Genomic DNA, 15533 nt, shown 5'->3' on the forward strand with positions numbered 1-15533 from the left:
CCTCAGTTTTCACATCTGCAAAAAAAGGTTGATATCAAAAGTACCTACTGATGTTATAGGAATGAAATAAACTCATGTGTATGTGGTTCTCAAAGGTTTTGGTCTTTGCTTTACACTCTTAAAAAGCATTGAGGATGCCCCGGAGGTTTTATTTTTGTGGGCTACATTTATCAATATTTACCATATTGGAAATTAAAATGAAATATTTTGAATTATTAATTAATTAAAAATCAATAAGATAAACATGGCTTAATGCATAAGGATATATCTTTATGAAAACTAACTTTATTTTCCAAAACAAAAAGTAATTACTGAGACTTCTGTATTTCTTCTTCCAGCCAAGTTAAAGTAGCAGGAACCAGACAAAATACATGAAGTAATTGTTTTCCAAGACATCAAACATCAGGCAACAAAGGACAATGACCCATCAGAGCTGGAGATGAACAAGGTAACACCATGACTGCCCCAGGCCTCTGCTCAGGGAGAAGGAACCCAGGCAGAGCTGTGACTCCTGAGCAGACAGCTGCACTGCCCAGTGCTGAAGGCAGGCAAAGAGAAGCCGGCACATGGAACCCCATGTCTCCAGAGCAGCCCCCTCAAGTATCCAGATGGAAAGCACATGCATGTGAGGAAACCACTCCAGCCCACAGAGGGGTCGCCTGAAAGAACGAGGGCACAATGTCTGGCACTCACATGGGGCAGAGAGTAAGTCCAACTCACCGCCAGTGTGGGAAACCCCAAAGGCGGGCCAAAAAAATAAAAGAAGCCCAAGTGTCTTTAATACTCTCACAAAATGATAAAATGTCGATACCGGTAGACTGTGCATAAGTTATGCATATATTGCTTCTTAGAGAGACAGATATACTAAGATATATAGACAAAGAAGTACAGCAGAAAGCACAGTGGAAAAATCAAAATGGAATTCTAAAAACTGCTCAAGAGTTAGAGAGGGAGACAAGATGAAAGAATGAATGATCTATTGCTCTAACAATCTGATTTATCCCAAGGGCATCATACTGTATGAAAAAAAACAATCTAATGAGATCACATACTGTAAGGAGTCATTCATTTAACAACCTTGAAATAACAAAACTGTAGAGCTGGAAAACAAAAATGTGGTTGCCAGGGGTTGGGAATGGTTGGGACAGGGGATGAATGTGACTATTAAGGAGATTTCTGGTCTCTTAACATGGAATGCCTTTCCATTTATTTAAATTTTCTTTGATTTCATTGAAGTGTTTTGTAGTTTTCATTGTACAAGTCTTACACAACTTTCCTTTAGTTTATTCCTAAGTATTTTGTTTTTCTGATGTGAATATAAATGGAATTATTTTATTAATTTCCTTTCTAGATTTTTCATTGCTGGTATATAAAAAAATACGATGAAATTTTGTATGTCAATCTTGTATCCTACAATTCTGCTGAACTTATTTTTTAAAAAGACTTTATTTATTTATGCATACAAGAACTAGGGTACAGGCCAGAGGTGCAGTGGGTGAGAGGATTCTCCAGAGACAGAGCGGGGAGCAGAACAGGCAGACTGACTGAAATACACTGCTGAGGGGAGCAGCGGGCGACTCAGGAGAGGTCTGCTGCGCCATGTGGGTTGCTCCCTGGCCAGCCGGGGATCGAACTTGTGCTGCAGAGGCTGCGGACAGCTTCATAGGTTGTGTCTTAACCCCTTGTACTATAAGGGAGGCCCCTGAACTTATTAGTTCTAATAATTTCATAGGGTATTCCTTTTCAATATACCAAATCATGTCATCTGCAAAGAGAATACATTTTACTTCTCCCCTCCCAATCTTGATGTCTTCTACTTACTGTTCTTACCTACTTTCCCTGGCTGGAGCACTGTTTAATAGCGATGTTTCTGTTAGGCTGAACATAAACAGTTTTTGACCATCAAATATGATAATTGCTCTGCTTTTTCATAAATCCTCCTTCCCTTCCATTCTTGGTTGTTTCTTTGTTTTATCATGTTTTGTCTACTGCTTTCCCTGTATCTGTTAAAAGACAATATCATCACTTTTTTCTATTTTCTGTCCTCTATTCTATTAATGAGCTGCTATTACATTGATTGATTTTCAGATAGTATTCCATCTTTGCATTCCTGGGGTAAATCTCACTGGATCATGGTGTATAATACTTTGTATTAAGAGCCCTTCCTGGTGGCCCACAGGTTGGTCTCAGTGCTATCACTGCTATGGCCTGAGTTCAATCCCCAGCCATGGAGCTAACCCATATATGGCCCAGCAGACCTCTCCTAGCTTGCCCACTGCTCCCCTCAGCAATGTTTTCGGTCTGCCTGCCCGTTCTGCTCCCTGCTCTGTCTCTGGTGGATCCTCTCACCTCCAGCCTACACCCCAGTTCTTCTACAAGATAAATATGTATTTAAAAAAATACTGTGTGTATGTTGCTGGGTTTTGTTTGAGGATTTTCATATATATTCGTGGAGATATTAATCTGTGGCTTCCTTTCTTTGTGATGTCTTTCTGGACTTGGTATCAAGTATGAGTTGAGAAGTGTTTCTTCTATTTTTGGTAGTTTGTAAAGGGTTGATAGGATTGGAAAGTTTGAGAACATTTGGTTGAATTCCCCACTGATCTTTATGTGTAGTTTTTAAATTACTAATTTAATTTCTTTGTTTATGATAGGTCTATTCAGATCGTTTCTGTTTGTTCTTGAATGAATCTTGGTAGTATGATTCTTAGAATTTTTCCATTTCATCTAGATTATCTAATTTGTTGGTATAGAATTGTTCATAATATTCTCTTCTCTGTTTTATTTCTGTAATGCTGACAGTGATGTCTGTTTTTCATATTTGATTTTAGCCATGTGTATGCTTTCTTTTTTTTCCTTCAGTCTAACTAAAGATTTGTCATTTTGTTTGATCTTTTCAAAGAACCAACTTTTGATTTCTTTTTTTTCCTTTTAGTTTTCTTCTTATTTGATTTTTTCATTGGTTTTGTTTTGTTTTTTCCTATTCTTTTTCATCTACTTCCATTTTCTACTCTATATTGTTTTCTTCCTTCAATTTTAGTTTACTCGTCTGTTCTTAATTTCTTTAGGTGAAAAGTTATTGATTTGAGATCTTTTTTTAGGTTTATTTTTATTTTATTTGTACAAACAAGATCTGGGGTATAGGCCAGAGGTGCGAAGGGGTAAGAGGATTCACCAAAGACAGAGGGTGCAGAATAGGTGGATCTATTGATATACACTGCTGAGGGGAGCAGCTGGCAAGACAGGAGAGGTCTGCTGTGCCATATGGGTTACTCCCTGGCCAGTGATAGAACTCAGGCTGCAGCAATGGGTGATAGCTTGATAGTGCTGAGACTTAACCCCTATACCACCAGGAAGGCCCCAAGATCTTCTTTTTTAACTAACCACTGCTTTTCTTGCACCCCATAGGTTTTTGCTTCTATGTCTTCATTTTCCACTCATCTCAACATATTTTTTTAATTTTCTTTGTGATCTCATCTTTGACCCATTTGGTCTTTGACCAGTGTGTTATTTAACTTCCACATTTGTAAATTACTAAGATATCCTTCATTTATTAATTTCTAATTTCATTTCATTGTGGTAAGAGAACTAATTGTGTTACTTTATTCATCTTAAATGTCTTGGAGTTTGTTTAATGACCCATCCTGGAGAATATTCCATGCACCCCTGAGAGGTGCATATATCTTGCTGTTGTTGAGTGGAATGTGTAGATGGCTCCTTCCGTTTTTTGTATTATTACTGTTATGCATATTGCAACCACATGTTATAAACACAACATACTGTTATAATCATTGCATAATCTTGCCATAATCTGTGAGAAGAAAGTGGAACAATTATATATTTAGGGTTTTTTATATGAATCTTATTTAGCATTTCTGATTCATTTCTTCTTGTGTATTTAAGTTACCATCTGGGGTCATTCTCTTGCTCTAAAATAGCTTTGTTCCCACTTCCTTTGTACTCTTATTGTCAAATGAGATTTTGACAAAATGTTGTCACATATTATGTGTCTCTATGTGAAAATCCAAAGAAGACCATTATAAACACATCTTGGGTAATTATTTTTTAAATAGCTAAAAAAAGAAAGAAAAAGAAATTTGCAATATATATCTTTAGTAATTATATACCCTTAGAAAATTTAGATAAACCATTTGCTTTTATGTGGGTCCAAATTACTATCTAGTGTCATTTGTTTTTGTTCTGAAAAATGTATTTTAGTATTACTTGTGAAAGAGTCCGACTAACAATAAATTGTCTGTGTCTCCATATTTTTAAATGTCATCATTCTATCATTATTTTGTCTTTATGTTTGAAAAATAGCTTTGTTAGATATTGAAATACTTGGTTGACTTAAGCACTTTGACTATGTCATACCATTGTCTTCTGGCTTCCTCTTTTTATTGTTGAGACATCAGCTGTCACTTATTGTACTTCCCTTATACATAACTAATTGTATTTCTCTTGCTTCTCTTAAGATTTTCTCTTTATCTTTGGCTTTAACATGTGACTATGGTAAGTCAGGTTGTGGATCTCTTTCTGTTTATCTTACTTGAATTCATTGTGTTTCTTGGATGTACAGGTTACTATTTTTCATTAAATTTGGGGAAATTTCAATCATGACTTTTTTTTTTTTTTTTTTTTTGGTGGGACCCTCGCCAGAGCCCTGGGAATGAACCGGCACTGCAGAGGCTGCTGGCAGCCTCACAGCCCAGCGCTCAACCGCTGCGCCACCAGGGGAGGCCCTGTCATGACTTTTAAATACCTTTTATGTTCTTCTCTCTCTTGTCTATCCATCATGTATCTGTTGGTGCACTTAACAGTATCTTGCATTTTTCTGAAACTGATAATTTTTTCTTCTCCATCTCCTTTGTTTTCATATTGCACAACTTTTATTGATCTGTTTACAAGTTCAGATTTTTTCTTCTGCCAACTCATGTTTCTGTCTCTTTACTGACACTCTCTATTTGATGACACATTATCAAGTCTTCTTTTAATTCTTTAAGCATGGTTTCCTTCATTTCTTTGAGAATATTTATAATGGCTGCTTTGAAGTCTTTATGTACTAAGCCTCTACTAAGCAATCTGGGCCTCTTCAAAATTTGTACTGGTTATATTTTTCCCCGTGTATGGGTTACATTTTCCTAGTTCTTTATGTATCTCAATTTGGGGGTTGAAAATTGGACATTTTGGGCCTCCCTGGTGGCGCAACGGTTGAGCACTGGGCTGTGAAGCTGCCCGCAGCCTCTGCAGCGCTGGTTCGATCCCCGGCCACGGGCAAGGGTCCCACATGGCGCGCAAACCTCTCCTGCCGCCCGCTGCTCCCCTCAGCAGTGTACTTTGTCAGTCTGCCTGTTCTGTTCCCCGCTCTGGCTCTGGTGAATTCTCTCACCCTCCCATGCCTCTGACTGTACCCAGTGCTTGTATAAATAAATAAATCTTCAAAAAAAAAAAAAGAAAATTGGACATTTTAAGTATTAAACTGTAGCAGTTCTTTATACTAACCCCCCACCACCACCCTGGGAGTTAATGTTAACTTGGTCATTGATTTATTTGTTTAGTGACTTGTTAAACTAACTCTGTGAAGTCTATTTCTCCTGCAGTGTTCATCTTCCAGTATCATTGCTTAGGTTTTTTTAGCTTTATGATTAATGTTATTGTTTTTATCTAACTACCTAAGGGTCGGCATAAACCTTCTTCATTATTTTTTTACCCTTTACCATTAGTTGTATATGTGGCTTGAATATTACTATGACAATTTGGGGATTTTCCTTCCCCCTTATGTTCAGCCAGAGACCAGTAGCGTGGATTTCCACCTCTCTAATCACTTTTAAGAATGTTCAGCTTTGGACACACACATGAGTCTTCCAGACTCCCAGGGATGCATGTGACTTTAATTTAAATCCTTGGTGCTGGAGCATTGCCCCTTGATCAGATTTATTATTCAAGCAGGATGTGGTCAGAGGCTGCACGTGAAGCCCTTGAGCCGGTGGGGCTTCTGCCCTGCACTGCTGGGTCTCTGTGCCTCCTGGGCAGTGTTTCTGAGCCTGCCCCACAGACTGCTGTAATTGCTCCCAAGTGGGTGAAGTCTAAAGCTTATATACTGACTTCCTGATACACAGAAAGAGATCCCGCGAGGACTCTTCTTGGTTGTCTCTTTTTCTGAGTCTATGAAACTTCTGGTTTCTCTGCCATTTTGCTTGTTTCTGCAAATGCCACTTAGGTTTGCAGGCTGCCATTCTACTTTGTCAGATCCCCAAAGCAGGGATGCTCTCAGCAAACTTATGCTTTCACCCTTCCAGGCACCAACATAATTGCTCTAAGAGATATTTTTACTCTCTTGCTCTGACTGTCTCTTGAGGTACTTATTAATACAAAGTTGGGGGCCTCCCTGGTGGTGCAGGGAGTAAAGACAGCGCTATCAAGTTATCAGCAGCCACTGCAGCAAAAGTTCGATCCCCGGCCAGGGAGCAACCCACATGGCGCAGCAGACCTCTCCTGACTCGCCCGCTGCTCCCCTCAGCAGTGTACTTCAGTCATTCTGTCTGTTCTTCTCCCTACTCTCTCTGGTGAATCCTCTCACTCCCTGCATTTCTAGCTTACACTCCAATTCTTGTATGCATAAGTAAATCTTTAATAAAATACAATGCTGGATTTCTTTCATTGTATAACCCATTTATCCATTCCTTTATTCTGTTATGATTTTTCCTTCTTTCCGTTTGCTATTTATTTTCACCCAGGCTTTTCCACCTTTGGACAGGGCATTCGTTTTGGCCTCTGTGCTGGTCCAGCTTGCTGGTGGCAATACTAGTCTAGCAAGTGCCTTCCCTGCAGTCCACTCTCATAGAAGGGTTATTCAGAGGCAGAACTGGTGGACTGCCCTAACCATTAGGCAACACAGAAGCATTCACTGTCAAGCCCAACTCGCCGGATAGGGTGAAGGTACAATCCATCCTACCAGGCCCTTAGGAATTCTGGAACAAAAGTTTAAAAGTTATGGTTTCGTGCTCAGGAAATATTCCTATTCCCAGCACCTAGAGTTACATCCCTGGTCTGGAAAAAGACTAGGAAAAAAGAAAGTTGAGGTGATGTGGGAAACTATTCAGTTGCACCAAGATCCTCCTCCTATGGAAAGCCTAGCTTTCCATTGCCTGTCTACCTGACCATAATGCCATAAGCCATTGTCTATAATCCATGAGTCAGTAAAAGGGACTTTTATTATTGCTCAATTCTTCTAGCTCTGCTAGAAAAACAGCATGCAATTCAGCCCACGGGGTTGACCTATTCTCTCTTTTTTAAAGATTTATTTATACAAGAACCGGGGTACAGGTCAGATGTGCGGGAGGGGGAGAGGATTCACCAGAGCCGGAGTGGGAAACAGAAAAGGCAGACTGACCAAAGTACACTGCTGAGGGAAGCAGCGGGGAGACAGGAGAGGTCTGCTGTGCCATGTGGGACCCTCGCCGGCCGGCCGGGATCAAACCCACGCTGCAGAGGCTGCGGACAGCTTCACAGCGCTGCGCTCAACCGCCCGCGCCACCAGGGAGGCGCAGGTTGACTTATTCTTACCTTCTTCATTCTTGACCTCTGCTGATCTTAATGCAGCAGCTTTCCAAATGTGGTATTTTCCATTCATCTTGAACTGCTATCCACAAACCAAGCAACTCTTTATTATTCAGTCAAAAACTGTTCCTGGGCCTCCCCGGTGGCCCAGTGGTTGAGTGCTTGGCTGCGAAGCTGCCCGCAGCCTCTGCAGCGCCGGTTCAATCCCCAGCTGCCGGGTGAGGGTCCCACATGGTGCGCAGACATCTCCTGCCGCCCGCTGCTCCCCTCAGCAGTGTATTTCATCAGTCTGTCTGTTCTGCTCCCAGCTCTGGTGAATTCTCTCACCCTCCTGCGCTTCTGACTGTACCCAGCGCTTGCATAAATAAATAAATAAATCTTAAAAAAAAAAAAAAAACTGTTCCTGTTCCTAGGGCACTGTCCATGTGGCAATAGGTTCCAGGTATGTGATACAATTTTTTTAATATTTATTTATTTATGCATACGAGACCTGAGGTGTAAGCCAGAGGAGCAGGGGTGGGGAGTGAGAGGATTTTCCAGAGAGAGTGGGGAGCACAACAGGCAGATCTACTGAAATACACTGCTGAGTGGAGCAGCAGGCGAGACAGGAGAGGTCTGCTGTGCCATGTGGGTAGCTCCCTGGCCAACAGGGGATAGAACTTGTGCTGCAGTGGCTGGTGATAGCTTGACAGCACTGTCTTTAACCCCTGTGGCAAGAGGGAGGCCTTGATACAATTGTTAAGAGAATACAACTCCAGAAAATTGGTCCTTAATAAAAAAAAAAGGCTCCCTGCTCATGGATCTGGTGGTGCCACCTTGCACTCCCTGGTAGCAGGCGCCTGTATAATCATCTCCATTTTATTATGGAAGTCTTCTGGGCACTGCCTTCTCTATCAAAGTGTTTCTCTTGACATTGCCTAAGACATTATGGGAACTTCAGTTTCCATGATTACTTTGTAGCTTTGGTCACTACAGCAGTCTAAATTAATGCCAACTAGTAATTGTCCTGAAATGGTGTGCATCATGTGGCAGTATCTTGGAAATATGCTTTTCCAAAATCCCAGCAGTGGTCATTGGGAGCTGCACAGGGCTTTGCCACAAAGCCCCAGACTACGTGACATTTCTACAATCATATCTATATGGCTATCGTAAGGGCCCAAAGGCATTAAGAGAGTTGTCGTCACAGCCTTTTGCAATTCAGACATGGTCTGCTTCTATTCAGGTCCCTACTCAAATACTGACTTCTTTCAGGCAGCTAGCAATATTCCCAGATGTGAAATATGCATTCTCCAGAATCCAAATAAACCAACCAAAAACTGAGCTGGTTTGGTCACAAGGCATGGGTAATGATAGCAGCTTAATTTTAGCCACTTATGGACTATCCCATACATTATTTTTAATGAATTATATTCACAATACTATAGAATATACACATCAAATATTAAATTCATATATAGTTATATAAATATATTTTATTTATAACAGCCACAAGAGATCTATAACTACTGGATCAAACAGTGCAACCTGGACAATGTTGGAAACATGGGGGCATTTTGGGTTATCACTGCTTCCAGGAGAAATTCACTTTGAGGACTGCATCATCAGCTTCCTGAGGAAACGTCACTAAAATGGATCCTGAGCGTATGTAGTATTCCTGGACCCTATTTTATTTTATTTTAAAGATTTATTTATTCACTTATGCATAAAAGAACTGGGGTGTAGACCCAAGGTGGGGGGGAGGTGAGAGGATTCACCAGAGACAGAGTGGGGAGCAGAACAGGTTCATCCACTGAAATACACTGCTGAGGGGGATAGTGGGGAGATAGGAGGGGTCTGCTGCGCCATGTGGGTTAGCTCCCTGGCCAACATCGAACTCAGGCCATAGCAGTGACAGCACTGAGACTTAGGCCACCAGGGGATCTGAGAAATCACCCCAATTCTGACAGTCTACCTAGAGATTGCATCAGATTCCACAGGTAAAGTACCCAGTCTCCCAAGACTAAGACCATCGTCCTCTCTAGATCATCCCAGGCTGACCTGTGCTTCTGACCAGCCAGCTGGAGTCCCAACCAGCCCCCCTCAGACTCCACTAATTTGCTAGGATGGCTCACAGACTCATCAAACCTGTTTGCTCACTATACCCCCAATGTATTACAAAGGACACAAATCAACAAAAGAAAAATAGGAAGCGGTCCCAAACAAAGGAGCTTCTCCCCTGTGGGACCTGGCATTCAGTGAGGTGGCATGTGCAAGAGCTCCAGGTCTCCAACCTGAAAGTCCCTCATTTTGGGTTTTTTATGGAGGCTTCATTATAGGTTGATTCGATCACTGGTGACTGGCAAATGAACTCAACCTCTAGCTCCTCTCCCTACCCAGGAAACCAGCTGAAGGCAATGAAAGTCCCTCCTTAGATTCATGTTGGTTTACCTGACAACCAGCCCCCAGACCAGGTGATTTTCAAAAGTCACCAATGTATCTGTGATTAAATGGTTAAAATGGTCTTAGACCCAAGGAGCACAAAGAGAGGGGGAAAAACATAATCTCAGCTTTTCTCTGAGACTTGCTCTAACAGATTCAGCAGAGTTTATCAAGAGGCTTATCAGGTAAACTTGAGTTAAGGTCCAAGGCCTGTTGGAGCTGGGAGACACAAAAGCGGGAACACGGGGTCTTTGCAGAGGCAAGGGCCCACCAACAGAAGTTTAAAACCCATTTTCTGAAGAAAAGCCTCTTCGTATTTCCTCCTGGATGGAATGTCCTCTACCTGGCCAGTGACTGCAGTCCAGCCCACACTTCCTTGGCCCTAACTTGCTTTTCAGACAATAAAATAAAATTCAACCCAATTAGACCCCAACGTGATAAAATTGTTCTCAATCCTGACCCCGCATTTACAATCAATTTGCTAAAAAGTTGATTTCTCTTCTCAAAAACCTTAGGTCACGATCTGAGCCTACGCGCAGTGGACAGGGAAGCCCACTGCTCAGGAACACTACCAGAGACGGTCTCTCGGTGTCATGGGAAGTGACTCCGCGGGCACGTTAGGGACACTCAGGCAGCCTCGAGGACAGTGCAGGGACTTCAGGAGAATTCCGGAAAGCTCCAGAGTAAGAACCACAAATTCCAAAGGGGACTCATCACACACCCCACGACTGAGGACATTAGGGACTCACTTTATGGCCTCAGGGTCAACAGGACGTTCCAAATAGAGGGCAATGAGGAAAAAAAGACAAGGGCTGGGACCCAGAGGCTTAGTTCTGGGCACACAGACATTGAGGCAGTGATGAGACAGCCGAGAACTAACCGTCCACGAAGAGCCTGGTGGAGCTTTGGGATAATGAGGGGAAGAAGGTCCGTGTTTCCTGAGACACGACTCCACTCTGGCTGCCTTGCCCCTCCCTGGCCTGGTTCCACGGCCTGGGGTGCCACTTTATTTCTGTTCCTTTTCTCCTCAATAAACTTTTTCTATCTCTGAACAAACCTGCCTCTTCTCGCTTGCTCACCTGAGCGTCTGCGAAGTTCCTGCTGCGGCTTCGTGAGACACCGGCCCGTGGTGGTCTAGTGGCCGGGGCTCCCGTTCCTGGCTGGGAGACTAGGCCCTAAAACCTGCAATTCCAGTATCAGCAGCACACAAGGTTAAACACCGAAGCCACAACCTCTGTAATATAAGCTTAGAGTAGAAAAATTGGGGCTGGACGTTTTCACAAGGGACGATTAACAAGTCGTTAAACCAGGCATGGAAGTTTCCAGGAATCCGAGGTGCAGTGAAAACGGATCACCTGTTACAAAAAACTAACCTAATCAGACCCCAAAGTGATAAAACTGCACCAAGGAATGAACCGTGTCCCCCTCAAACTCCCCCCCCCCAACAAAAAACACTACATAATAACATCACTTTCTCTGGCAAAACATGGATCTTGTCCTTTACGTCTGCCCGCCCGAGTCTACGCAGGTGGTCTCTTTCCTTTCTGTCTTCCTCAATAAACTCTCTGCTGAACCTGGAACATCTGAAATTTCTCAGAGGGACCCAAAACCCCATTCACCAAATCCCAATACTCTAGCTCTGCCTATCACCAATTTTGGGGATGAGCGCTGATAAATTATTTAGCTTCTCAGGATTTCAGTTTCCCTCATATTCTAAAATGAGCAGAACCACCCTGATCTTCTGAAGCTCACAGCTACATAAATGATCAGGCAACACAATCTATACAGCACCATTCCACTGTCCATAATCTTCACTACTCCAAGTGTAACAGGGTGGTCCCCAGGAAAGGGGGAGATTCCAGGTTCCCTGCCCCACCCAAGGGAGGGTGGAGCTGAGCAGGGAGAGAAGAAGTTGCAGAGGAGACTAAGGAAGCAGGATGGAGCCAGAAGGAGACCTGGAGGAGGGGCATGGAGCCGAGAGACACGCGAAGAAATTGTGCTCGTCTTTTGGTCGTGGACTGGGTGACACAGATGTGGGTGAGACCCGTGGGGAGGTGACAATGGCAGTTTTTGTCTTGATTTTGATTTTGCTCTTTTCCTTCCGGATTTGTCTGGTTGTTTCTGACCCTTTTCTGTGGGTCCCCACTGGAAGATGCTTTGGACTTGTGGCAGGCTTTGGGGCCTTGCTCTGGGCCGATCCCATATGGATGGACTTTTACCCACGAGGGGACGGGTAACTTTGGGTGCTTCATTTAGAAAACTAGATTCTTTGCCTTTCCTGTATTGTTTCCTAGTTTTATTAAAGTTCCTTCCCATTAAAGTCTCATATGTTTTGTGTTGATGCGACAGGTGGCAGAACCCTATATAGAATAGGCAGGTTTGCCAGGTTTGGGCTGCCCCTCTCCCTGCCCTGTAACACAAGTACCTCACATGAAGAGTCATTCAGTATTTGCCTTTCATGACTGACTTATTTCATTTAGCATAGCATCCTCAAGGCCACCCACATCCTCAGAAAATCTCGATTTTCTGAGTCACATTCCAATGTTTGTATGTGTGTGTGTGTGTGTGTGTATTGCTTATCTATTCCTTTCTGGATAGACACCTAGATTGCATCTTACCTTTTGGCTATTATTAATAATGCTGCCATGCACATGGTGTACATTGAAACTTAAAGATTCAGTTCTTTGAGATACAAACCCAGAAGTGGAATCACTGGATTATATGGTAATTCTATTTTTTTAACTGTTAAATTTTCCATAGCAGTTGTACAACTTCTATTCCCACCAGCATTACACGTGTACCAATTCTCCACACCTTTGGCAACATTTATTATTTTGTTTTTATTTTTCACAGCAGCCATCCTAAGGTTTTGCCCATGGTCAATATTGTCAAGTCAGCTACAAACTGGAGTATATTCTGAAAAACAGTATGTGAGGATGCAACCAGGAAAGCAGAAAATATTGAAAGAAATGTAATGGGGGTAACTGGGTAAACAGGTAACAGAAAGGCTAAGAAGCTGAACAGAACCTAAAACAGCAGGAAACCAGTAACATCTACCACTACCTACGGCAGAGCACCAGCGTGTTACCAGCCCACCGGCTGTAGCTGTGTAGGGAAACCTGTGCCAAGGCTGTGAAGGGAATCGTTTTGCTTCTTCGTTCACGCACAGAACTGGGTGCAGGCCAGAGGTGCAAAGGGAACAAAGGGAATTGCAATGCAGCCCAAAGAAGCTGAGACCAAGGGAAACACCAAGTCCCCCAGCAGCCCGGCTCCACCTCCCCAGCCGGATGGCAAGTGACGGAAAACTCAGCCTTGAGGCCGGCGAGGCTTCCCGCCCCCCGCGGAAGCTCGGCAGCCGGGGAACGAGCCGGGGCAGACACGCCACAGACCTGCGCGAGGGGCCCGCGGTCGGCCCCTGTCGTGCCCGGCGAGGGCCCGCGGCGGCGCCTGCTCGGCCCAGCGCGGGTGCCGGCCGGTCCCGGCGTCTGGGACCTCGGGAGAGGAGCCTCCGCCGCCCGCTTCCCTCGGGGCCTCCACGCCAGGCCGCCGGGCCCCCGGGCCTGCGCAACGGGCGTTTATGGGCCCAGCCACGCGGGGAACAGGGCAGCGGCCTCGACGCCGCCGCCCAGCCCCGGGCGCGGTCACCGCCGGCGCAGAGCGCGCCCTCCCTGGGGGGCGCCGGCGCCCCGGCCCGTCCTCCGGCCACCAGCGCGCGCGGGCGGGACAGCGCGAGGCGGGGTCGGCACGCGGGCCGGGGCGGGCAGGAGCCCGGGGATACCCGGGCCGCCCCCCGCGGCCGCCGCCGGCGGAGACACCCCACGAAGCTCCGACCAGGGAGGGCGCAGGGCGCCCCGGGAGCGGGGGGCGGCGGGGGGCAGGGGACAGCCTCGGGCCAGGGACGCCGCGGGGGCGCCGGCCGGCCCCGCGAAGCCGCGCCCGGGAACAGGCGCTGGCCCCAAAAGCGGCCTCCGCGGACGGCAGCGACTCCGGGGGCCCGAGAGGGGGACCGGGCGCCCGCCCACGCCCCGCCCACAGCGGCTCTGCAGAGCCCCCGCGCGACCCGGCTGGCCCTCGACCAGCGTCAGCTCCGCGCGGGCCGCGACGGGGGAGGCGCGCCCCTGCCTCCCGGGTCCCCACGTAGCCCGGCGCGCCGCCCCGCCCCTTCCGCCGCGAAGGCCCCGCCCCTTCCGCCACGACCCCCCGCGAGCAGCCCGGAAGGGGCGAGACCACGCGCGACATGGCGGGCCTGCACCGGCAGCTGCAGGAGTACTTGGCGCGGGGCGGCGCGGGCGGCGCGGGCGGCGCGGCCGCCGTGGAGCCGCTGCTGGCGGCCGGGCGTCCGGAGGCGCCCGCGGCGGGCCGCGGGCCGGGCTGGCTGGGCCGGGCGGGCGCGGCCTGGCCGTGGGCGCGGGGCCCAGCGGGGCCGGCGGCGGGCCCGACGTGCGGGGCCGGAGTGCCGCGCGCGCAGCGGCTGGCGTGGGCCGGCGCGTGCCTGCTGCTGGCCGCGCTGTGCTTCGGACTGGCCGCGCTGCAGGCGCCGGCGCTCGTGCTGCGCGCGCGCAAGTTCGCGCTGCTCTGGTCGCTGGGGTCGGCGCTGGCGCTGGCGGGCGGCGCGCTGCTGGGGGGCGGGGCGGCGTGCGCGCGCCTGCTGCGCGGCGAGGCGGCGCCGTCAGGGCCCGCACTGCTGTACGTTCTCGCGCTGGGCGCCACGCTGTACGCCGCGCTGGGCCTGCGTAGCGCGTGGCTCGCGGCACTCGGCGCATGCGCGCAGGTGGCGGCGCTGTTGGCGGCTCTGCTGGGGCTGCTGCCCTGGGGCTCGGGCGCCGCGCTGCGCTGGGCGCTCGGGCGCTGGAAACCGCGCGCCGGCCTGGCCCCGGCGCTGCCCGTGTGACGCCCGGCGCCCCCCGGCTCTCGAGAGCCCGCCGCGGGACCTGCGCGCCCTCGGCCGCCACGACGCCCAGCCCGGCCCCGACACCGCGTCTGCAGCGCCCGGCTCGACGGAGGCCCTGTGGGAGGACACCGCCCGCGCCCGGCCTGCAGGCGCCGCCGGCCGAAGACGGCGCGTCTCGTGAGCGTCCAGGCGAAGCTGCCCGGGATCGCCGGACTCCGCGCCGGGCGCCAGGCCACCGCGCAGCAGGGCCTCGGGCGGCCGCGGGGAGCCGGCCAGCTGCTCCCGTGGCCGGCCCCGGCTGCGAGCCACGGTTCTGTGGGTGCACAACCTGAGAACGGTTGTTTTCTGGGGCTCGTTCCGGTGTCGCCTGAGCGGGTGTGTCGGGCAGGACGTTCCTGCTTGTCCAGGCTCAGGGTGTATGTCCCCGGCCCCTGCTCCGTGTCCTGCATCCCACCTCAAAAAGTGACCCCAATACCCACATCCCCCCCCCCCCCCAGGGTAGCACCGCTCACCCTCAGAACTCCAAGACAGCCCTGTTCTTCGCTCCGTGCTAAACAAGGTCACCTACCTCGTGGGAACCACCCAGAGAGTATTCAGGAAAGAACAAATGCACTTTTTCAGTGAGTGATTTTTTTTTTTTTTTAAACTGGCAATCTTTGTGCCG

The 15533-nt window shown here is 47.9% G+C and overlaps 1 protein-coding gene across 1 annotated transcript; it reads left to right on the top strand.

Annotated features, from left to right (window-relative positions):
* Positions 1 to 14215: 14215 nt before the first annotated feature.
* On the top strand, positions 14216 to 14869 carry SFT2D3 (SFT2 domain containing 3; the record flags this gene model as incomplete). The annotated part of the gene is made up of 1 exon (XM_084237602.1): positions 14216 to 14869. One exon carries the CDS (start codon positions 14216 to 14218, stop codon positions 14867 to 14869), a length of 654 nt encoding a protein of 217 aa, XP_084093728.1.
* Between the last annotated feature and the right edge of the window lie 664 nt (positions 14870 to 15533).

This window comes from Talpa europaea, assembly GCF_964194135.1.
Source record: "Talpa europaea genome assembly, chromosome: 1".
NCBI lineage: Eukaryota > Metazoa > Chordata > Mammalia > Eulipotyphla > Talpidae > Talpa > Talpa europaea.